The sequence below is a fragment of the Passer domesticus genome, chromosome 2 (assembly GCF_036417665.1).
Source record: "Passer domesticus isolate bPasDom1 chromosome 2, bPasDom1.hap1, whole genome shotgun sequence".
NCBI classification, from domain to species: Eukaryota; Metazoa; Chordata; class Aves; order Passeriformes; family Passeridae; genus Passer; species Passer domesticus.
Genome location: NC_087475.1, coordinates 124,922,170 through 124,947,861, shown reverse-complemented (window position 1 = coordinate 124,947,861; position 25,692 = coordinate 124,922,170). Strand labels below are relative to the sequence as shown.

Genomic DNA, 25,692 nt, shown 5'->3' with positions numbered 1-25,692 from the left:
AGATGTGTGTGTGTGTGAGGTTATTTAGATGTTTTTGTGTTGCCTTTGCAGCCTTCTCCATCTCCAGTGAGAACAGCCAGGTGGTGCTGATTGCCATTTCAGCAGCAGTGGCCATCATTCTGCTCACAGTGGTGGTGTATGTCTTGATTGGGAGGTGAGTCTGGTGTGTGATTTGCACATTTTCTCCTGTTGCCACGTCCCAGGGGGGCCCTGGTGACAGTAGCACATGGGGTGTCATGGTGTGGCTGCTTTTTAATCCTTTGTCTGCTGCCCAGGAGCTCCAAACCCTGCTCACAGTCAGTAATGAGCCTGCTCACGTTAGCAGCCCAAATCATGCAGCAGTTGTTAGAAAATGCTATAAACACATTCTCAGGCAATTGTAAAATTAAACTGTAGGGGTCAAAAATCAACAAATCCTCTCATTAGCCAATTTCCTCAAATTCCCTGAGAACATCACATGCCTCTATAGGGCACAGAGAATGTAAATATCATTAAACTTTCAAACAGGCATTTAATTGTGCAGGGAAAACATTCTATTCTGTTTCCACCTGCAGTTAACACATAAAATTCTCTGTATTAATTTTTTTTTCTTTTTGCTTGTAGATTCTGTGGATACAAAAAGTCTAAACATGGCACTGATGAGAAAAGGCTGCATTTTGGGAATGGCCATTGTAAGTTACTGAAGCCTTTTAATGCTTCCAGATCTGTTGAATTCCTCCCCTAGGTAACTGATATTTTTCAATTAAAAAAAAAAAAAAGAGCCATACCTCACTTAAACCAAGGTGAAATTAGGAAGAGAATTATCCCTTCTCTTATGGGTAAGGAGATTTTCCCCAAACAATTATTCTTTGTTTCGACTTCTTTCATCTGTGTTCAGGTTAGTAATGAGCCAAACATCCCTGTCTATGTTCAAACAATGCCTGTGGTTGAAATTGTGATATTGATCCTGCTGTGCAGCACTGAAATCCAGAGAACAACTGCAGCTTCCTTGTTATATAAAGTCTAAGAAATACATTTTCCTTCACCAAAGCAAAATATAAATAAATTAAACCCATCTTGATGAACACTAAAGCTGCTGTGAAAATTGCTTGCTTGACAAAGTTCACCTACAAATAATAGCAATAATCTGATTCTGGATCCTTTTTGCAGTGTACTTAGTTTTGTTACACTTTTCCACAGCAGAACTGTGGATCCTGAAGGTTGGCTCACAGGCAAAGCTCCATCTATACACCCTTTAAAACAGGAAAAAAATTAGTTTTGGAGCAGGAGAAGCTGAGGGAAAAAGAAGGTGATAGCCTAATTCCTGATCAGGAATGCGAGGATTACTTGGTTGTTTTTTCATTTAATCACTGTACTTTGGATGTTTATATCCTTACAGGCAAAGATAATGCCCCTCATAGACACCAAGACAAGAAAATCCTTTTTTTCAGCCACATAATTGTTGATTTCTAGTGAGGCTTTGTTTAATAAGAAGCAGTAGTTCCTCTTTGAAAATATTTCAACTCCAAATGAGTGTCCTGCTACCCCATATAAACCATGGTTGAACAAATGTATTTGTTGTTTGGCATGTTGTAACATTAATATCTGTGGGGTTTTTTTGCACACAACATTGGCACTCTACTATTTGCAAGAAAAGAGCTGCTGGTACCATAATCAGTGGCCCCTCCCCCAAATATAAGTGAATTAACATTTTAATGCGGGGTTTACCTGCAGTAGCTGGAAATTAGAGCTGCTTCCCAACCCTTGAGACAATGGAATAACTGTTCTCTGACTGTTCAAATCATTATTCTTTAAAGTTTCCTGCCTCTCCTTATCTCCAGAGAGCCAAGAGTATGAATATCCACGATTTCTGTCTCCCTGTCTGGGGATACACAGACTGCAACCCAACAACTGCTAACCAACTATTCTCAAAAAAATCTCTAAGGTTACATGTGGCCCATAGAATTAATGCTTCATCATCCAAATTTAATGAGGTTATAAAATAAAAGCAGCCAGTAAAATAAGTGTCACAGACAAATAACAGGTCAGAATTTGCTCTCCTTACTCCCACACAATGGAAAGTTGCAATCACTATTCTTAAACATGGCAGTGCTGTTAAATTCCTGTGGATTAAATTGCTTTTAATTTGGCTTTAGATATTTATGTACTGTTTTCTGAGAAGTGTCATGCTGATTCACTATGCAGTAAGACCAGAGCCAATCATGGGCCTGGTATGTCTGTTAGAAGTTCTTGAAAATTACTTATTATAGATTTTGCAGACATTTATCTGTTAGAATTTGTAAGTATGTATGTGTGTGGTTGTTGAAACTTTTAATCTTACCAAGTTACTCATTCACAATTAGTAAGAAAATTGCTCCTATGAACTAAAAAAGGACAAAGTAACTTCCATGGCTGTCGTAAACTTTCAGCATCTTATACACAGCAGCTGGTTTATTTCAGTCAGTTTACTCTGAATTACTTTTAAAAAGGCTCCAGCCATGAGCTATTCCCTGCAGCCTTATTACAAATCCTATAATATTACTTCAAAGGAACAAAAATGTTTCACCTCCTCAGATCCTCTCCCTTTGCCTCCTCTGGCTGGGCCTTTTTATTTTTTTGCTACCTTTAGGGCAATTTGTGCTGTTAAAATGAAAATGTAAATTATTATGTTTGCACAGAATGAGCTGTAAAGTAGTGCAGCTTAACACATGTGCACGTGTTTATTATCTGTATTTCATGACAGAACCCAGTTACTGCACAGGCTGCCCTTAATTATTGGTGTGAAGGGATTATTCTCCTTGCAGCCACCATCACCTGATCTTGGGAACCTCTGGGGTCAGCATTAAAAATCCCAAGCCAAAAACCCCACAGTGCAGAAGCTTTTAATTGTTATTTTTATTGGGGATGTGAGGGGGCCTGTAATGTACATTCAGCATGGACGGGAAGGAGCATTTACAAGACTTTTAACCAACAGCAATATACAGCCAATTACTTTTTGTTTTACTTGCAGGTAATTCTGTAATCATCAGGCTCTTGAAGGAAACACAGTTGGCTTTTAATGCTGTGCACACGCAGCCCTTGTGTTGGGAGCATGGCTCTTACTTTGCTTTGTTTTCAAGGCAATTAGCTTGGGAATTCAATTTTATCTTTTTTTTGTTTGTTGCTGTGTTACCCAGTTATCATAACTGGTATGATTGTATTCTGAGACAAATCCCATAAGATTGATTTTTCCCCCCTTTTTTGCATACACTTTTTCAGTGTTTGATAAAACAATTTTGTGCTCTCACCATCCAAAGGTTGTTTTCCCCCATCTTTGCAACCCCAGCAAAAAAAGGTTTAACTGTTTTAGCAGTGAAAAAAATTGCTGCAGTATTATAATGCTAAGCTTGAAAGGATATTACTGAGTGGGCTAGGGCAGTGTTTGTTGAAGGAGTTAATATCTTTTACAAGACCTATTGGTGCAGTTAGGGAAAGCTGGAATACATGTCTGGGAATGTAGGGTTTGTGGCAGAAGCAGAAAACTTCAAGCTGGGTATTTCACTTTTTGTTAATAAAACATATTCCTGTTGTAAAATGAGTACAACAGAGGCAGGCACAGAAGGGACTGGGTGCAAACACAAGCAAGGCTTTGAGCTGGGCAGGGGGAATGAGGCTGTGCTTTGCTTTCAGCATTTTTGTTGGAGGCAAAGGTTGGGAATGATCTCTTTCAGCAATCCCTAGCCAAGAAACTCTAGAGGTGGCCAAAATAATAACAGGGATGTATGGGGAGCAAAGCTCTAGAACCAGCCTTTACTCAGAACAATTATCTGCCATCCTTGAATGTTCTGGCAGAGACATTGAGGCAGGGGTGCATTTTTTTAATGTATAAGTTTCATATTATACATCTTGTTAATAGACGTAGGAAAAAGAAAAGCTGGAGTTAATCTGATTTCTTAATACATTCCTAAGAACTTTTCAGGTTGACTGTAGCAACACATTTTGTTCCTTGCCCCTTTTTTGTTAACATTTTCTCTCTGAATTTGTTTTTACACAGTAAAGCTCCCGGGTCTGAGAACTTACGTAGATCCACACACATATGAGGATCCCAACCAAGCTGTGCATGAATTTGCCAAGGAACTGGATGCTTCCAATATATCCATTGATAAAGTAGTTGGAGCAGGTAATGACTACCAGATATATTGAACTCAGATAGATTTTTGCTGTGTATATACTGTCTTATGTGTTTAGGTTCATAGTTGTGACTGGAAAGAAAATGTTCTAGAAAGTCTCCAAATTAGCAGGTCACATTTACAGCTGATTTCAGTGCAAAATTAAGGGCACACAATTTTCTATATTTTTTTTTTTCTCAAAGAAAGGAGACAGCAAGACAGCTTCTCCAAGGACACCAAGCCCATATTTGAGTGCACCGCCGTTGGAAGGGAAAAGATCATTCTGCCTCATTTCTATTTTTCTCTTTAAAATCTGTCAGCACGGCATAGAAAATGTTATCTACTCGGAAGGTGTTTTCTTTTTTTTCCCTCTTTCCCCATGAAAGAACTCTTGACTATTATGCCTTGAGTGAAACCACAAACTCATTTCATACCAGTCACCACGCATCCATCAGGCTGCAGTGACCTTTGGTCGTTGGATTGATTTTGGTCACTGCTTTGGATTTGAATTATGGATTTAGGAGAAAAGAGTTGTCTGTCCAATAACTGGTTGTCTGAGCCATAAAGATGCCACAGGTTGTTGGATTTACAGGAAACAAGCTGGTGAAATGATCAGATCAGTAACAGAGGAGCCAGATTACAGAAATTCTCATTACACTGAGTGTTGCAATGGAGCATGTAGCTCCTGATGGAATGTGTGCCTGCTCCTTGAAGTGAAGTGGCAGATTGTCTCATTGAGCCAGAAGATCATGGAGTGTTGCCTTTCCTCCTATATTAAAGCATTTATGAGAAGTACTATTGATTTTTAATCCATTGAAAAATACTTGTTCCTTTATTATTGATTTTTTTGGCTTCTCTCTAAGAATATGGTTTGAATTAAAACTGTGAGATGTGAGAGACAGACTCTGAGTGCACAGCAAAATATTTTCAGCTGGAAAATTGTAAAACCTAAGGTACTGTACTCAGTGCATCTCCTGAATCACCCAGAAAAAAAAAAAAAAAAAAGAACAGTTTTCATCCTCTCTAACTAAAGCTACTCAACTGTTGTTAGTTTAAAGTTATTTTATGGAAAGGTGGAATCCATGTTCCTTGCTGGTTTTAATTTTGCCCCACAAGAGTGCACTGTTCTCCATCATCTTCAGTCAAGGCAGCAAAGCTCTGCTTACTGCACATAGCAGGGAATTTGTGAGGGAATGGAGAAGGAGGAATACTCTAAATTTAAGTCCAGGAGCAGTGTGTTTCCTTGTAAGACTTTCAGGAGCCTCACAAGTGAAAACTTTCTAAATTTGGGCTGTGTGCAGTATATTAATCTAGAAAAGGAGTTCCTAGGATCATGCCATATTTGACAACTTGGTTGTTCTGACCTGTTTTTAGTTAAGATGCACAGCAGAATAAGAAGTAACCCAAAATTTGTCAAATATGGCCTCTGGAAACAAAGGAAAAAATTTTGAGAGGCTCCAAAAAAGGACTATGTCCTAAAGGAGTCAGGTGTTTTAAAAGTCTCCCTGCTCCACTGCAGTGAGAATCACAGGTTTTTCTGGGTTGGAAGGGGACCCCCAACAATTGTGGAGTCCAGTTCTTAAGTGAATGGCCCCCAGAGGGATTGAACCTGGACCTTGGCATTACCAGCACCCTGCTCAAACCAACTGAGCCAAGTGGCCAAGCTTTTGACATTAAAACTTGCCCTCAAGCTGTAATAACACCTTTTTTTGGGCACTATAACTCAATCCATGTAGCCTGGAGTACATAGGGCATTGTAGTTAAATTTCCTCCTAGCAGTTGCTTGGGATGCCAAAGGAGGAGCCAGAAAGGGAAGGACAGATGAAAATCAGGCCACAGAGAGCTGGCAGCTCCCAAAATGAGTTTGTGGCATCACTTTACACTGCTATCACCCTCAGCACGTGGAAGCTTTCACATTCAGAGTGCTCTGAGGCAACTTCTTCAGGAACACTTCTCCCCAAAACCAGAAAGGCATTTCCTGCCTCTCACTGAGTCAGTGACTTGTTTGAGTGAATAACTTGGTCTCTTCCTGCCCTTGTCCTTTGCAAGGCAAGTGTGAATGAAATTGTAAGAAAAAAAGACAGGGATTTGAGAAGAAGGGATTCATTTAACTGCCCTGGAGTGTGACGTAAGTAATGAGACCTTCAAGTCAGGCAAGCAGCCTCGATATTCTGAAGTGCTCCAAGCAGTTTTTCACAGCTTCTCTGAGAAGAGAGGGCTTTCAGAGCTTACATAGCTTTGAAAACATGCACAAATGCAATAAGGAAATATTCTTATCCAAAAGAACCTCAAGAAAAACACAAGGGATTTTAGTGGGAGGCTAAGCATAAGAAAATTGAGGTCAGAAGCCACTTTTTCAGACTTTTCTTTACAGTAATTTTTTTCTTTTAAAATAACTCACTTATTTTTATGGATTCAGTTCAACAAACCACTTCATAAGCTTAAATCCAACTGGGCAGTAGGAGGATACTAAAGAAAGCACTTTCTTGGTCTGGGGTGGATTTAACTGTGTGCTTTGCTGACAAGAAAGCAAGTATTTGCTTTTCTTCCAAAGAAGAAATATAACTGTAGCACAACATCTTGTTAATCAAATTTTTCACAAAATTCAGGAGCTGTTTATGAACTTACTGTGAAGGTTTGCAGTGTCCCAGTGAATGTGGCTGATGTTCCCAAGGTAAAAGAAATGTTGAACTTTGGTGCCTCTCCAAATCTGAGGGGGTTCTCTGCACAGATTTAAAATGCAGCAAAGTCAAGGAAGTAGCTGATTTCACAGAATCTTCATTTACTGTTCCCCCGAGTCTAAATGCACAGCAAACACCATCCCCTGATGTACAAAACAGCCTCTTTAAAAAGAAATTAGGATATCCTGAGGAGAGATCTTTGTGCCATGAACAGCCCACTAAATAATCCCTATCAGCTTCCCACATGTAAATAGACACACCAGTCAGCAGGGCAGGTTATTCAGTCTTTATGTGTGTGGTGCAATTAAAAATAAACACCTCAGGAAGGCTTTGCATGAAAAGCTATCATCCTCATATCTTACAGTGCCAGGTTTTCCACTCAAACACAAGCTCTTGTTCCTCCTAAACAATGTCTGGTGAGACCCAGTCCATTTCTTACTGGGATCATGTAATAATAATTTGCAGGAAAAATTGTGGTGTAACTGCATGGGTCACTCTGGGTGTTGACCAGATAGATGTATTTAGCATCCATGTTGCCCTGGATATAAAAAAATCATAGGTTAATGTAGTTGGGCTGCCTGGGGAGCTCTTTCCAATGAAATAATTTTCCAAGAAAGCGAACCTGCTTTATATCCATAGACAAGAGCAAACTTCATTGCTAGAAAGAGCCCATCTTTTATTCTCTTGCAGCATCTGCTGGCCTTGAGGTACTTTTGGAATCTGATTAATCATTCAAGCTCTGGATCGTTCAGCCATGGCTAAATGGGACTGTGTTGATGGACATTACCCATAACCTTTTCCTTCCCAGAAGTTAAACAAATATCAGATACATGATTCCAGCTTTAAAATGAAGGATTGATTGCTGGGCTGCTGGCTGAAATCATAGCTAAAGTCTCCATTGACAGTAACTGTAAAATAGTTCTAAGAGCTTGGCTTGTTATAGCTTTTTGGACCATTAAAACATCAAGAAAATGGAGTTGGAAGCTGGGTGCTACAAGATTTATTTCAAGTGTTTTTTTCCCCCTTCCCTCTGTTTTCAAGATGTGCTTTGGTCTTCCTATTTTGTGGTGCTCTGACAGTATTGAGCTGGGGTTGGTGTTTGAACTCCTGGTAAAGTATAATGGTCATTTGGGCTTGCAGAAGTTGAATGCTTTTAATTAGGTCTGAAAAGAACTCAACTCCCTTTAGTTACTAGTAAAAGCTTTTAAAATTTGTTTTCTGAGCTGCTGCCTGTCTTGGCAGCCTGAAATACAAACAGTGTTAGAATCAAAGGATTTAATGTCAGTGCTTTTTAGCAATATGTATGTACATGAAGATATATCTTCCTTTGAGTGGTTTTTACCTTGATAGTACAGCCTAGAGGATGAAGCAGCTGGTGGTAAGATATGGTAACATTAATTTCTATGTTGTTGACTCAAATCTAGCCTGGGTTAGCAACAGAGAAAGATCATTGCCCTACCACACATTTATTCAGGCCTTTCTTAATTAACTTGGCTGTCTGAAAAAAAATAAATATTCAGAAAAGAAAAGCTGAAAATGCTCATTTAAATCAGTTGCTGCTCAAATAGTAATATATTGAAACTTCTTTATGTGACTTCTGTAAAAATTATTCAACTGAAAAAGATTTTCAGCTGAAGTGTCTTCTTCCAGCAGTTTTCTATATATTTAATACTCCCTCTTTTGAAGGGAAAGATGATTTTCCTTGTGCTCTGCTCTTGCATGTTGCAAAAGGATAAACCAGCATACACCACATTCCAGGGGCTTTTTTGGTCCTGATTCTTCTTCCTTGAATCCCTACGGAAATAACCACATTTCAGCTTTCGTCACTTTTTTTGTGACTTTTTGTCACTCTCTTTTTTTAGGAGAATTTGGAGAAGTGTGCAGTGGACGCCTGAAGCTGCCTTCTAAAAAGGAAATTTCAGTGGCCATCAAAACGCTGAAGGTTGGCTACACAGAAAAGCAGAGGAGGGATTTCCTGGGAGAAGCCAGCATCATGGGCCAGTTTGACCACCCCAACATCATCCGGCTGGAGGGAGTCGTCACTAAAAGTGAGAAATCCCAGCCTAAATAATTCTCTGGTTTTCTGATCAGTCAAAGGAGAGCAGAAGTGAATTATAAATGAAGTCATCCAGGTTTATGCTCTCCAAAAAGCTCAATAATAAATTGGCAGGTTTAATAAACTCCAGAGTTAGGAATTGCTCCAAAAGGGCCAGGAGGCACTGGGTGATGATCTGGTAAGGAGTCGTGGGGACTGATGAGCTGAGGCTTCTTTATTGCACTGAACTTCACTGTCTTCTGCTTTCAGCTAAGTCATTAGATTTGTCATTAGCACTAATTAATGAACAGCCAACCTGGTACAACAACCAGTTCTAGTGAATAATTACATAAGGCCAAACTTTTTTCCTAGATGGTTTTTGTACAGGGGAGGTACCCCATGAGATAGTCAATATGTACCAGCATGGGGCAAGTTAAAGCTCCAGAATTCAAACATCTTGGTAAAAATCTCAAAAAGAAATCTTGAGGATTTAATTAGTCAATAGTAAAATTAATTTTATCTCTGTCCTTATATATATTTACTTAAATGCCTTTTCTAAATCTGAATTTGGGTGCTCTTGTTATAGGTTTGGTTGGGGTTTCGGTTTTTTGGTTTGTTTTTTGTTTGTTTGTTTTTGTTAAAGCATGTTCTTGGTTGTTGTTTATGATAACAAATCACCTTCTCTTTTTGAGACCAAAAAAATTTAACTGAAACCTTCATGTACATGTGGTACCTTCTTGGAAAAATAATATATTTCAACAACCCCCTTCAGCCACACTTTCTATATTTCCACTGCATAACAAAGTGATACATTTAGCAATCAAATGTATCTACCCACATTAGTTATTAAGTGGGAGATCAATAAGATTTTTTATGAAGCAATCTTAAAGAAAAAACAAAAAGGGAGTGCTCCAAGGTTTTTAAGAGGGGCAGAAAAAATTGGTGGGATATTTTCTTGTTCATCCCAGAGGATCCTGCTGGCAAAGCAGCTCTTTGCCATTTCAGTGATCAGCTTGGAATTTGCTGAGGATGTTTCTAGTTTAACTGGATAGGAACATACCAAATACTTCAGGTTTAAGTAGATGATTTTATTAGTTTTAAGAAAATTTTGGTTTTCAGTCGTGTGGTTCAAAGTTTCACAAGGATAAGCATGAAAAAATTTCATAACATACTGCTGAAATGTATAAGAAATGAAAACCCCACCAGAATATGTCTAAAAGTCACTAGTGAAAGGTATGTAAAACACTACATGTTATGAAGAGCCATAATTATAATAATAATGCCTTCTCTATGTGTGATTCATTAAATTCTATTTTGCTGATTTCAATAACAAAGAAATTATTGTTTATCTTAGGTCTCACAGTCCTATTAGGAAAGGTCTGCCTGCATAAATTGAGGTTTATCTCCTGCTTTGTAGTGACACACACTTTATACAGTCAGAATAAGATTTGCAGTCACAAAATCACCTTAAACACCAGCATCAGTCTGCACACAGCTGAGCTAAAATCTCTGTTGTTACATTTTGTATTCCTGGAGCACTTGAGACAATAATTTAATTGCTGTACAGGCAGGAATTTGTGCGTTGCTCTTGAATGTTTATTGCTAAATCTCTCTGTACTCTGTGTGAGTGGCTTTTAGTGAGTTTGCCACTCAGGTGCATTCACAGCACTGCTGTCTGCTTTGGGGGGCTGGGGGAGGAGGTCAGGAGTGCCAGCTGCCCATCACATCTATGTGTGAGAGAGCAAACTCTGAATATTCTCAGCCAAAGCCTATAAAACCTCAGGGGTACAACACCCTCTGCAGATAGCTCCAGAAAGGGAGCTGAGAAATCTGCTCTGGAGCTACTTTTTACTAGGCAAAAGTATATGGCACAAACTAAACAAAATAATAAATATAATTATTTGTTTTATTGGACATTCTGCAGAGTGATAGAACGACAAAAAGCTTGGGAGTTTGGAGGCTTTTTTGTTTGGGTTTTTTTTTAACAAATCAGTCACCGCATCAGGCTTCCAGCCTTGCCTGCAGCACAGAATTGTTCCTCTGCTCCTTGTGGATTTCTGCATTTCCCAGCTGCTGCCCTGCACTCCTGGGCACACTATAGGCAGCAGTCTTAATAACCAGCACACGTGTTCTGCTGAGTTTACTAATAATTTACAGCAATTTGTAGCCTGCTATTCTAATAAACCTGGGCACTGCTGTTGACACAACTTGTTATCATTTATAAACGGCCGAGCTTTGATAAATGGATGCAGAGGGTTCTTTTAAAACTTCAGAGCATGTGCTTCTTATTATGGGCACATTTCCAACTGAATGAGGGTGAAACCCTGCACTTAAGGCTTTTGGAGTGTGGGTGAGCAAGGCAGGAAGATGCTCCTGTAATAATTTGGAAGATATAATTCTTACTCTAATTTAAGTTCTTCTGATAAAGTCTCGTAAAATTGCCTGAGTTTGTACAGAAACCAGGCACCTGTCTCCTGGCTTCAAAGTGCAGGGCAAAGTAAATCAATTTATCATGGAAAATTTTGGATAGCCCTGTACTTGAAAGGTCCAGCAGCATATTCTGGGTGTTACCAGAAATCCCTTTGAATTCATGTTACACACAGAGTGCAAGTGCTTTTTCTTCAACTATATTTCTGGCTAGCAAGACTAAGTATAAATAGATTTTTTGTTTGAGCTTTTACATTGTTAAATCTTCTATCTGTATCATCTATCATTCAAGATTAATATTTTGCATACAGTATTTCCTCCTGGTGAATGGATGACAGTCAATTAATTAGTCATTAGTGTGACTCCCACAGTATAACACATCATTTATACCACAGAAAGAAGATATCTGAGCCCAATAATTCATAATGTTCTTCTTGTGTTAAACTCATTCTTTGAAATTACTATTTCCCTTCTAAGATTTCTATTTGGTAGAAGCTGTATTTTTTGAAAAGCAAACAGAAAAAAAGTTGTTACCATTGACTTGGCTTTTTTAATGGCTTTCTTGTTCTTAATTAAGCTGGGTGCCTTTTTCAAGCCTCATGCTGTTCAATTTTAAAAGCTAAAATTTCACCATGCCCACCATACAATATGCAGGCTGTAGTCCTACTTTTATGGTCAGATGCCTTCCTGTATTTTATGTGCAATAATAATTCATCTCCTTAAATATCTTCATGGTCTTACCCACCTTTCTCTCTACCACAAAGAGAAAATAAGCAAAGCATTAGTAAATATTATGAAACAATAAAATATATATCATGATAAAATATTAGCAAAGCAATGACCTTGGTCTGGAAACTTCCCTGTCATCACATGAATTTTTGCATTACTTTCTCTCCAGCTTGTCAGAGCTGCATAAAAAATCTTGATTGTGTCACAAAATGCCCTAGGGTGGAAGGAATGGTTTCGAAAACTGGTCTGAATATATCGGGATGAGTTTTGGGGGAAGAAAAAGGCTTTTCAAGCGCTGTTTCTTTAGTGTTTGCCAGTGCCCCGTGGGTGCAGCATGTTCAGGTCCCAGCTGTGTCCAAGTTTGTGCTGTCAGGGATCCCAGTACAGAGGGAAGGAGTGCCTGGAAGGAGGGAATGCCCATCTTACAGATCTTCTTCTCTTTCCTGTGTTTTATTGTACACTTTCCATCTTTATCTGCACCCAGCCTCAGTTTGCCCACACATCTTTTGCTTCCTTTCTAAATGTAAAGGCATAGTGTAAAAATTATCCTTGGGTTAGGAAGATTTGGACACATTCCTGAAATGCTTGGGTTTGCTGATGGTATTCCAATGTTTCCCTTTGAAAAGCCTGACCCCTGTGCTCTGTTTTCAGGTAAACCAGTTATGATTGTTACTGAATATATGGAAAATGGTTCCTTGGACAGCTTCCTACGAGTAAGTGCAACAGGAAACTAAATGGGGCAGAAGTAGCTCATGTTCTGGACTTGTTAGGGGTTTGCTGCCACTCTGCACTGATTCATCAGCAGCTCTTGTTTGATATTTCTTTATTTTCATTTGGGTTTGCGAGTATCATGATGGGCTCAGAAAGCCACTTAGGGATCTGCTGGTCCATTTACAATAAGCATTATTCCAAAATTAAGGCAGTTTTGGTTGCATTAGTGTGTCATATCTATTAAAAATGAACAAAACAAAGCAACATTCTGGCACACAAAAAATGGGAACTGTTTTTCTGGAGGCTGAATTATGACTGTAATGCAGTTATGCTTATTGGTTGGCAGTCTCTATATCTAAGCAAGAGATTTTCTAAATGAATGAATTTATGGAAATTTTATCAGTAATGAAAAGTTGAGAGAATAGCCCCATACCTGGGGATGTTAGAAATGTTTAGCCAGCAAAGTTTACTGGCCTGTTTTCTTCTTCCAACCTTAGACACACTAATGCTGTGGCTGATTTATCTTTGTTTTCTGTCAAAGTTGGTAGTGAGCCTAAAAAAATTCAAATGCTCCCTGTGTCACCAAGATTTACTTATGGCAAAACAAGGAGTGTAGGAGAAATGAAATCCCATCTGAGGGGAAACACTGGTTTAATTTTAATTTGTTAGAGCAAACTCAGCTTTGGCTGGGAGACTGCTTTGGTTCTGCCACGGTTGAATGACATTATCCCCCAAATTCATAACATTGAACTAGACATTTAACCCCAAAAGGGGATAGATTGTCAACCTTAGTTTCTCTATGTACTATATATGTTATGGTGTCCACTGGAGCATGTAAAATACATATAAATAATGTGTCAGTATAGCCGAATGAAATATCTCTGTACTGAACTACATATATTTTGTTTAGACTTGAAATCCTTGAAGAGAGCCCTGAGGAAGGGAGAATAATTTCTGACTGCACAGAACAGTTGTTCAGCTTGTTCTTTCATTTTACTGTGATTTTTTTTTTTACTACTGTTATGTAGAAACATAGATAAGAACCTTGTGACTCATTAATATCACAGGCAACTCAGGCCCTATAACCTTTTTATAAATGCCTTTTGGAACTACTTAGTTTGCTTTCCTCATTGCCATTGAAAGGCTCTCTGAGCATCTTATTCTGTTCATGGTTAGAAGCCCTCTGGTTTTCAGCTAAATCTTTTCCAGAGTCTATATAAAATTCTCTTGTGTTGGCTCTGATAAAAAAGGTACAGACAACTGATAAGAATCTTTTAAAATATTAATTTCTTCATGAAGGGGAGTTCTGAGAGACTCTTTAAGCATCCATGCTGTCATATATTTGTCTAATGTTTTGTCTAATGTACTTTCACCTCCAAGTACACTAACCAAAAATGAAAAATGGATGCAATCAGTCTGGCAGACTGATTCATGTCAGATCACCTCACGTGACAGAATCAGCTCCCTTGTATTTAATAAAATTCCAGAAGCAGCAGCACGAGGAGTTGGAGAGCTGCCCATGAGGTTACATTTACAGCACTGGGGAATTCATCTGAGAGCTGCACTACAACAAATGCTGTCCTATTGTCTATATATCCATATATCAATATCAGAAGTAGATGTTAGCAAACAGGATTAGTAAGAGTTGAGAGATGTAAATTATGCCCAGAAGTAGATGATTAGAAATATATCCAACAAATGGTTTCTAGGCTAAGTGTTTCAGTCATTTTTGTGTTCCTGAAGTTGAGGAAAATTTTAAGAAATGAGTTTAAAACTAACAGAATTTGAAAGCTGCTGACTCAGATCAGCATTTTCTTCTGTTAAATGAATTTCTTGTGTAATAGAAAACTTTCATTAGGCCGTTGGGGAAGGCTTGGATTTTCACTAGAAAATCCTGTAGCCTTTCAGGGAAGTTGGACATCTGTTTCTGTAATGTTCTGACACTCCAGTCTCAGGAGCACACACAACCTAGATTTATGTGCTGCTTTCACACGTGCCCCATCTAGGAAATTAAAACTCTGATGACAGCAAGAAGGGGGAAAATGAATTTTTATCTGAATTGCAAATCTTCCCTCAGCTGATTGGGAGACCAACATGTGGCATTTAAATCACAACGCCTGACTCACGAGCTCTTCATTTGAGGAGCTTCCAGGCTATTTATGAAAAAATCCGTGCAAGAAGGCACATGAGCAATCCCGGAGATGATCTTTCCAATGTTTTCCAGAAGCACGATGCCCAGTTCACAGTGATCCAGCTGGTGGGCATGCTTAGAGGGATTGCATCTGGCATGAAGTACCTGTCGGATATGGGTTACGTCCATCGGGACTTGGCGGCTCGTAACATCCTCATTAACAGCAACCTGGTCTGCAAAGTCTCAGATTTTGGTCTCTCTCGTGTACTGGAGGATGACCCAGAAGCTGCTTACACCACAAGGGTGAGTTCCTGCGTTCCTTTACCTTTTTTAAATTCTTGTTGGTCGTGGCAAAGGCTGAAATCAAATGGAAATCTGAAATCTGAGGCTGTGTTTCAGAGGGCAGTCACTCCTGCCCAGAGATGTTCAATAACCCAGGAGCTCATCACAGTTATTTTTAAATTCATGTCTTGAAGAAAATAGAAAATGTCCATACAAAAAGCATGGTTTGTGTTGGTAGATTACTTTCCTTAGACTATGCAAAATTCTTGGCTCCGTTTCTTTCTCCTGGATGTGTAAGGGAGTGAATATTACAATTAAAGCCTGAGTTCTTTTGGCACACAATAATTTAAGCCTTCATGTGTGCTTTGAGAAGTTTTAGTTACACTGCTGATTTAGCTCTCACACAGTGAAAAAAAAATCCTACCCATTGAATTTTGTTGTGTTTTCTAGCATGATAAGAGATATGTCTGACTGGAGCATACTGCAATCACTGTTCTTCAAGGGTGTGTCATTATACCTGCTCTTGTACCTCTGAGTAAAACAGAAAAATGCACATCTGATTATGACCCTGAATTACATTTCCATTTTTTTTGTGGAAGCCTTTAGCTTTATGTCTATATGTGTATTACTCTTGGATATCTGGTTGCTCATTTTAATGCTATTTAAAGTGGATTTTGTTAGCTTTACAATAAGTGACATTAACATCCAGTATCTTAGCCAAGTGTAATTTGCATTGCCCACAGTTATCACCTCATCTTCACCGTACAAACCAGATTACAATGTATCAGCACAAGCTTAATGTGTGTTTTCTATGGTTTCCTTCATTCCTGAACACTGACAGGAGCAATCAATAATTTTAGTAGCTTACATGCTGCCTTCTTCATGATTGAAATAAAATAACATGTGAGAAATGAGTAAAGAAATGACAGATTTCTTACACATTATATACACATACATTAATAGATACATTTATCATACCTTCATAACTTAGAAGGCATAAAGACTCTATTCTTTACTTGACCTTTCAGTGTTTTCTTTGCCCTCTTGATAAACTTTGTCATGGAGTTAGAAATATGCAATATATACCACTTTAGAAAACTGTCTGCAGAGATCTGGCATGGTTAGTATAAAGAGACATTAGTAGGACAAAGCAGTGTTCTTTCTCAATAATCTTACAGCATTAATAAATTATTATTAGTGGTAGTATTAGTATTAAATAGGTGTATTGTTGTTTCAGATATTTGTTTGTTGTCTTAAAATCAAGCTGAAAATGAAGCATTGGATGAAGCTGTCACATCAGTGACGTGTCTGTGGTGGCTTGGACAAGTCAGGGTGCACAGGGTGTCAGTGTTTTCAGCCAGTGTTCCATGTGAATTTCCTCTTCCTCTCCTCCTGCCACCTATTTTCTGAGTCTACCTGCCTATTTGCAATTAGATAGTGAAATCAGATGGAAAGAAACTATTTTGTGAAGTGTAATCATCTGTGTTCAGTAAACTCCATCTGGCATTTATGGTGTGTGTGCAAACTGCTGCAGGAAGATGCTCACATAATTAAAACCTTCAAATACCACTTAGGACAAATCTGATTTTTTTTCCAAGAGTTGTTGCTGTGAATATACCTGTGCCACATGTTAGCTCTGAGAGAGGAACAAGGCTATTTGATATTCATCTTTTTTGCTCACATTTCCCTTTGAAGTGAGTCTAATGTTGATGTCAGGGGAGTGTTTCCAGGTGGGATGTTTGATCCCCAGCTGAAAAAAATAGGGACCACAGATGTGAAACAGAGCTTCACTCCACTGGCAGAGAGATGAACAGTGCATGTTCCTGCTGCTTGGATATTTCACGAAACACAGGACCATTTCCTAGGCTTAGCACATTTTGAAACCACTAATTATAGGACAAAAATAGTGCCACATTTTAAAAATAATGGCATCATCTCAAACTATTTCATGCCTAATAATGGCATTGTCCCAAACTATTTAATGTCTTTAAAACTAAAGGATGACAACAAGATATTTTAAAAAGCAACAACAAAAATCTAAATTACAATTCAAATTTCAAAAATTACACAGTGTGTATTACATTGATGTCCTCCTGTTCTCCAGCTCTTCCTCCTCCCAGCTGACCATTCAGTATCAGTGGTGCTAGGAAATTTATAGAGTTAGCTGCAAAGATAGATGCTTTATCTATTTAGGCTCCTTATCTGCCCCTATTTTCCACCTGTAAATGTCAAAGCCTGAGAATGATTCCACTGCTGTAATTCATAATTGCAAGTCAGGATTGATCTACCCCCAAGAAGCCCAGCCAGGCTTTCAATAGTCACCACTGCCTGGGTGACATTTTATGTTGTGCTCTTTCTCAGAAGCCATGTATGAAGGTTTGCATAAAGGCTGTGAACATGTATCCTTTTATACATCAATAATTTATGTATTCCTTTATATATCAATGCATAATCTGAGATATTCATGCTATTGTACCAGAAGGCTGAAGGACAATGCAAAGATCACAAGTGCATGTGTGAATTACAGGGAATCGGGAGTTGTAAGGAACTTTCCTACCTGACAGGGTCATTTTTTTTACCTCCTGAATTATTGTCACTGCCTTGATACCACAAAAGGCCTTTGGCAGCCTGGGGTCTGCCTGCTTACAGAAGCAGAAGCCAGCATGTGAATCAGGCTGACTGACTGTTTGGATTTTTTTTTATTTTTTCACAGAGTCTTTGTGCCTGAGGGGATGTGCTGTAATTATCCACATTCTCCATATCTATTCACTTTTAATTGAAACACCAAGATTGTATTAAAATTGTCATTTTCAGATGGATCCGGTTTATCCTTGTTATTTTTCAGATGACTATATGACAAGTGGGTGGACTAATGACACAGTATGAACTGGAAGTGAATTTAAGCAATCACAGTTGTAGAGGGACTGTAATTATGTCTCTCAAAGACAATATTTGGGTAATCAGTAGATGAACTTTGACTATTTAAGCACACAGATACATCACCAGTGTTCATGGCATTTTAATGTAAATGCAGCCTGTGCTGGACAGAAATCAGTTGTATTTTCACTGTATGTGCAAAATCACAGTGATACAGTCAGAATGTATTGAAGGGTGTGGTAAAAAAGGAATCAAAACCCCATAAATTCTCTTGCCCCAAAGCACAGAGGAGGGGAGCAGTGCTCTGTCATCACTGACTACTCAAGGAGGAGATGATCTCAATATAAAACTTGCATTAGTGAGGGCCTGACAAGCACCATCACATAATGTCAGGTGTGTAAAAAGGTAAAACTGGCTCATCTCACTCACATGAATCTCTTTTGTTCTGTACCATTAAGAGATCTCCTGAACTCTCCTAAGTCCTGGTATAATGAATGAATGTCAGGCTTTTACTTTCAGCTTTTTCTGCAAAGTCCTTCTAGTAATTCAGTTAGAATCCATTTTTCTTGATTCACTCCTCCCCAGGCCTGTGGCTTAGGTGCCTGTGGCTGTCACCTTGTAAGAGATTATAAATCAGAATATTGGAATGGGTTCTGAAGCCCTGGAAACAGCTGCCTTGTGCTGGAGTGCCAGACGTGCTCGAAATAAATTGAGGACTTCATTGACTTTAGATGAATTACGCTGGAGAGACAGATACTGCAGGAATAGCAGCTCCATCTACAGAAGATAAAACTTTTGGTTACTGCTGGCTCACTGATTTCCAACCCTGAGAGAGGTTCTCTGACCCAGAGTGCCTGGGATATTGAGCTGCAATAACAAACTCCTACAATTTCTAACACCAAAGCTGTCTTTCTCCTCAAGTGTGGGGAGCTTGGCTTTATGATGAGCATGCCATTAAAGGAAGACTGTGACAAAAATATCTATAAACTGTATTTTTTTTTAGAAAATAAACAGCAAATATATTGCTGTTCTTGTTCTTAAACTATGCCAAAAAAGAGTCAGCAAAATCCCTTTTTAAAAATAATTATGACATTTATATGACAAATTGGGGAGCAGAAGAGCAAAATTACACTTTTAGACTCTGTTCACTGGCAGTTGATTTCTTTTTTTAACTACATTTTAATTAATATTTTTGAGTTATTTATGGTAATGCTCTGTGGATCTGCAGGTTTTTATAGGATTGCAGCTGGAACTTAGCAAAGAAAATTTGAAAACCACTGACTCACACTCACTGCAATAAGGATCTGGGGTAGATGCACCTTCCTTTTTCAATAAAGCAAAGCCAAAAATTGTTTCATTGAGTTTCTAATCCTTCTGCAATTAAGCAGTTACAAAATGTGAGGAGACTAATTACTGCCTTTTTTTTTTAAGCGTTTCTCCAATTTCATAGATAACTTTTTACATAAGATTATAAAGGCTTTCTATCCAATATGAATTCCTGCCCTTGTCTGATGGGAGATGTCTGATTCTCTTTGTGGTGGTGAGGTCTTTGTTGATGTAAATTTAGGATGTGGCTTTCCCCCAGGATTCATGTTCTTTATTGAAAACCAAGGCTCACTTCTAGCATAGAAAACAGAGAGATTGATTTCTTTATCAGCCTCACATCTAAAACTGTAAGTGGATTTCTTGTGAAAACACAAGGCTACAGGAGAGCTTTCCTTGTTTCTTGGCTGGGCCTTGGACTCTTGGAGGGCCTCTGGACACTTGTAAAGGGAGCTTATTAATTGAGTACGAGAAAAACAAAGTCATTTTTATGTTCTTGGTACTGTTCTGGAGCAGCACTGGGAATTGTGAATAAAGTTATAAAGCATGGAAAATACAATATACTTTTTGTGACTAAAGAACAGCATCCAATAGATTAAATTTCTAAGAGAGAGAGATTTCAGACTCTTCCTCTGGCTTCAGAGACAAAACAGTGTTTTCAAACACTCCACTTTGTTTTCTGTATCCTCTTTGCTGGTCTGCAAGTGATGTGGAAATTCAGTGTTCACCTGATTTTAAGGGTTGTGTGTGAAAGGAAGGTTTGTCTTTTGGTATGGAGCTCTGCTAAACAGAATGGGATCCATGAAAACCATATGCCAAGATAATTCCCTCCCTGACCTCTGCCAAGCCTCTAAGACCTATCCAGTGACATTTTGGAGGCCTGAATTGTAGTCTGAGTCAAGACTGCCTGTGTTGTTTATACTTAATTTAATTTATGCAATATTAGCATGAAAATGAAGATGCTTCAGTGCAGTTAGACTGTATTTAGGTTTATAATTAACACTAATGCCTGCATTTCTATTGTTAATCAAGCCAGTGAGTCTAAAACTGGTGATTGTATAACTACTCTCAGTGTAGGTACAGTTTATGGGAGAATAGGCAAAGCAGTAAAATATTTAAATCTTTTTTCCTGCTGGTTCTTCAGTGGAAGTCAGAGCACTCTCTCCCCACAGAGGTGGTTGTGAGGAGAGGTGTGTGACTGGAGTATAATGGAGGTGTCAGAAGCACTGCAGAGAGCTGGTCTGGTGTGAAATCTTCAGAATATATTCTGCACACGTTGTGCATAACTGGAAATAACTAAAATCTCACAGTTTTCTGTACTAAAACACATTCACTCCAGAATTGCTTTCAGGAACAAGTTCTGCAGTGCTATCTTTTAGAACTTCGTTTTCTCATGTGTGACACTCAAAAAACTCTGTCAAAGCTGACATCACCAGGAATTGTCTCTTTCCTCTAATTCTCACATTTTGGAAAATCAGCTTGAGGTTCCTTGTGTGCATTTTATTAACTTGACCTACAGCACCAGGTGGTGGCCATGACCAGAGAGAGATGTACCCCTACCTACCATGTTAATTGTACTGGTAGCTTCAATTCTCTTCAAGTTTGGCATTTAATGATGGCTTGCTTCTCTTGTGACTGTAAAAAATGTCCAAAGTCACTCTCCCAGCTGACATTTTTTTCACTCTTCCCTCTTCACAGATGATCCCATCTGAATCTGACTTTCTGTGTCAGCTGGAGGCTTGGCTTTAGTGATAGCATGGCCCCTTATTTTCCTTGAATGTCCTAGAAAACCTGGTGAAGCCATGCAGGGAATTCACTTCAGTGCCTTAAAATCAGCCAAATCCAGCCCTCCTGTGCTGTGCAAAAGGACCTGGGGTTATAAGCAAGGACCTTGGAGTGGGTTTTTCACCTTTAATGATGTATGACTGTCGTGGCAGTTTCCAAACATTTCATAACTGAAAATCAACCAGACTTGATTTATAATTTACTCTTATCTGTGCAAATTATGCTACAAACACGCACACACACTCTCTCACACACACATATATCAGTAGATTTTGCACTGAAATGTATTTTACTCTCTCGATTGCTCTTATGACAAGCGGCAGCAGCGTTTTCCAGCTTACATTGGGTTTTTTTACACCAATATCACAATAACTGAGGCTCTCAGAGATAAAATAATCAACCACACAAAATCATATTTGTTGCAGGACAGTCAAATGGACTCTCTGGTTTTGTTTTGCTCCCAGGGGGGCAAGATTCCCATCCGATGGACGTCTCCAGAAGCTATTGCCTATCGGAAGTTCACGTCAGCCAGCGACGCCTGGAGCTATGGGATTGTCCTCTGGGAGGTGATGTCTTATGGGGAGAGACCCTACTGGGAGATGTCCAACCAGGATGTGAGTAAATTGTTGTCTGAGTTGTGTTCTCAGATAAGGGATCAAGCTGTGAAAGGAGGCCAAGAGCAGGTGGCTCTGAGTTTTTGATGGTGACGTTGAATAAGGTGTGGAGGGGAAAACCGCCACATCTCCCTGGTCAAGTAAAAGTTCATTAGAACTTAAAAAACCCACCATCTTTATAGCAGAGTGTTTTGGACCTCTGAAGGAGCAGAGTAGAGTATTTTATCCCATTGGTGCTTTTCTGTAAGATGATGCAAATAATTCCACTGGAATGAGGTCATTGCCTTTTACATTCCTTAGCTTGTTGTTAGAAAACCCTCCTAAATTTCTGTTGATCCCCTTTTGGTTCCACTTGTATAATACCCTATAGAAGTTTTCTGTAAATGTCAAATGCACAGAATAAATTGCTCTTGGCACTTGTGAAAAAGAGAAGCAAAGCATTTCTGATAAGAGTTTAATGAAACCAAAATGCTTCTGGAAGTAATCAATGGATAAAATAGAGAAGGAGAGTGATCTGATTAGACTTCCAATACAGGTTTCTTTGTAACATTAGTAAACTGTCCAAGCCTGCAATCCAAATGATTAATGGAGCTCTCCCAGTATTTATTAAAGCATAACATTTCACCAAAGAAGATTTTTTTTCTTATATCTATTTTGGGTTCTTTTTCTGTTGTTTTATTAATTTTAGATTTATTCTACAGGAGTTTCTTATGGATCAAATTTTATGGAGGGCAGTCACTCACACAAACAGATTTTCCAAGGAGATTATATACATTGTTACTAGTTGTAAATTAAAAAAAGTCAGTAACATAGTTGTAGTCAAACATTTTTCTGTACTACTTTATGTTAAACAAGGAAAAAGAGGAGAAAACTTCCTTTTAAATGGGTATCTCTGTAACCCAAATCTCTGTAGAAAATGATGCATTTCTTTTAATTGGTAATGAATGTTTTTTGTGGAGATTAACGTATCCTGTTGTGCAGACTGATATATTAGTGGAATGTCTTTAATAATAGCCCATTAAAATCTAAAATGGAAGGATTAACCTATTTATATACCTCTCCTTCATGGCTGCTTAAAGCATTAACTGTTCTCTTGTCCTTGTTCTGATTTAGAATAGTTTCTTGTGCTTTTCAATTAATTGATCCAGATGAAAAGGAAAGATTAACAGAGTATGGCTTTATCATTTTCTCCATTGAATACATTGGGTTTTTTTATTCATGGGGCAATAGGTGCTGTAGGCCTGATCAAGAGGTGTTGGATTCTAGTGAAAAGGCTGGATTAAAAAGCTTCTTTACAGCATAAATTCTAAAGTAATCTTGGTTTTGTGTGTGTCAATCTGGAAAAATTACAGAAAATCTAGAAAAATTTTATCAGCCTAGGCAAATTATAAGGAATTGGGTTTACACTTCCTAATAGAAAATGCATAGTTATCCATGAGGTAAGTTTTAAAAACATTTTGTGGCCCTGTGACATCATCCACAAGACCTTTTGTCTGTCGGTTCAGGATGGCAGTGAGGAGCAGGTTGATTTTTCGGCAGGGTAGGCTGTTTTTCCTGTTGGTGTTTTGAGTTTTGCATCCACTGGAGGATGTGGAAAGGTTTTTTTCCTGCTGTTGTTCTGGAGTTCAGTGTCCACTGGAGGATGTAGAAAGCTTGTGTTTCTAAGGGTAATCAGAGGAGAGATATCCAAGACCTTTTGAAGTTCGGCATGCTTAAGCAAGCTCTTGCTAACTGTGGCTTTTGTTTATGGATTTATTTCAACTGAGAGTGAGTTTTTGAGATCCTTGCCACACACTCACCTTCTTCAAAGTCACACAGTGTATCTTAACTCCCCTTTCTGCATGCCTAATCTACTGCCTGGTTTACTTTGCAGATAAAGGAGAGACAATTAGTGAATAAACACGTTTGTTTAAACACACAATGTCCACGTTAACGTTCTCACAGCTGATAAAAACCCAAGTTGCTGTAAAGTGCCTTTAAGATTGCACAAACTTTTCTCCTTGTGCAGGTGATTAAGGCTGTGGATGAAGGGTACCGCTTGCCACCTCCCATGGACTGCCCAGCTGCCTTGTATCAGCTGATGCTGGACTGCTGGCAGAAGGACAGAAACAACAGACCCAAGTTTGAGCAGATTGTCAGCATCCTGGATAAGCTGATCCGTAATCCCAGCAGTCTGAAAATAATCACCAACGCGGCGGCAAGGTGACATACTAGATCTTGCATTGCTCATGAACCTCTTTGATTCCTTCATCTCCTGTAATTAGAATTTGTTTGCACTCTTTACCACCTTCTCTCTTGAGAGAAGGATTTAATGTTATTGTTTTTATCATTGCCGTGTTTATTTTACTAATTATTTGCTGTTACTTTTCCACTCTGTGAAAGATTTTTATGCTAAGACTGAGCAGAGTTTTTTTTGAGAAAAACGCAGCTGGCAGATTTGGCCATCATGTGATTTCCCTTTTCCTTCTGCCCTTTGGTGGTGTTTTAAGTGCTTAGTGTTTCACAGGTTACAGCCAGCCATGTTCCTAAGTATCTTTCTGAATTGGGTCCAAATACACTTAGGCTCTTCTCTGACAAGTCATGTTAACTTTAATCATCTGAATTTTTTTTTTCTTGAGTAGTGCTCACAGACCTAAAAATGCACTTACACTCCCTCTTAGATCAATGTGTGAACTAGGAATTAATTTTCAACCTGTGCAATGTTCCTAATTGCATTTAAAACATTCATTTTTAATCCTGGGTTTTCAACACGCTCTGGAACATCATCACTATGATGAGATAAGAATTATCTCATTGAGAGAGAGCAGCTGAAGAGTGTGTTGACACCTAAGGGCATAATGAAGACGTGGTGAAAGAAGAGCTTTAGTTAAGTAGTGTTAAAGAGACTGGGTTTGCACAATGCACAAAATGTCATACTCTTACTGAAGGAGTGTAAAAGTATTTTTAGCATGAATGGTAGTGCCAAATCCTCTGTCAGCAAAGCAGGCAGAGTCAGGGAGAAAAGCACTCTGCTCCTCTGCTGCTTCAGAGCCAGGCCCTGGAGGGTGTTCTGCGTGTCACTGGGCAAGAGACCAGAGCCTGACACGAGGCAGGTTTCAAAAGGCAGCACAGAAAACCTTGCTGTCAGACCTCTCCTTGTGATGCAGCACACTTCCCACCACGGCAATTGCATGGGAAGGCTGAGGGAAACGGAGCAAAGGCAGTGGGAAGAGCTGCATTGATCCTGCAGCCTGCTGTGCGACTGCCATGGACCTTGCCTCCTCCTTCCTGGCCCTGGCTTTGTGCTGCATCCTCAGCCAGACACTGGCCACTCTAATTGCCTCCTGCTGCCATGCCGGAGGGCAGGAAAAGAAAGAAAAAATGGGAGGAGAAAGGCAGGCATACTAATGGGCTCTGCTTTTAAATTCATATATTTGGGAGAAGATGGCTCGCACAAAATTATGTTTCAGTAATTTTGCTTGGTGAGTGTTTAACAGCTAGGAAACCAACATGTTTACAGAAGCAATTATTTCTAGGAGGTGACAGAAAAAACCCAAAAAACAAAAAACTAAAAATTAAAAAAAAATAGAAACAACCACATTTTTTGGAAAAAACTCCAAACTGTTTAAACGCCATTTTCTTAGTCAGGTACATTTCTTCCAACAATTTGCACCACTATATGGCAAACGATGGGTGCAAAGAATGATTTTCTAGGGATGTGCTGCAGCAATCTGATGACATGGGGAGTTGGAAATCATGATTACCTTGTTTGCAGAAACCTGGGCTGCAGGTTTTTCATTCCAAACAGAAGCAAAATGTTTGTGGTCTTGTTTGTGGTCCTTCCAGTTACAGATCTGAACTGCAACAGAGATAAAAACGTAATTCCCAGTTACCTGTTCATAGCCAGTGGAAGCTGATACCCTCTAGTGGGGACCAAATTCAGTCTGGGCACCATTTCCACCTGCTGGGTTCTGTGCAGAAGCTCCACAGG

At 39.0% G+C, this 25,692-nt stretch overlaps 1 protein-coding gene across 3 annotated transcripts in view; it reads left to right on the top strand.

Annotated features, from left to right (window-relative positions):
- The window catches only part of LOC135295055 (ephrin type-A receptor 3), a 174,603-nt gene that overhangs the window by 135,273 nt on the left and 13,638 nt on the right, over nt 1-25,692 (top strand). For all 3 annotated transcript variants that reach the window (XM_064411120.1, XM_064411119.1, XM_064411121.1), the window contains 8 exons: nt 52-154; nt 604-671; nt 4,013-4,138; nt 8,671-8,856; nt 12,651-12,712; nt 14,935-15,144; nt 21,573-21,722; nt 23,731-23,924. In XM_064411120.1, coding sequence (XP_064267190.1) covers nt 52-154; nt 604-671; nt 4,013-4,138; nt 8,671-8,856; nt 12,651-12,712; nt 14,935-15,144; nt 21,573-21,722; nt 23,731-23,924 — 1,099 coding nt within the window. The remainder of the gene's footprint in view (nt 1-51; nt 155-603; nt 672-4,012; nt 4,139-8,670; nt 8,857-12,650; nt 12,713-14,934; nt 15,145-21,572; nt 21,723-23,730; nt 23,925-25,692) is intronic.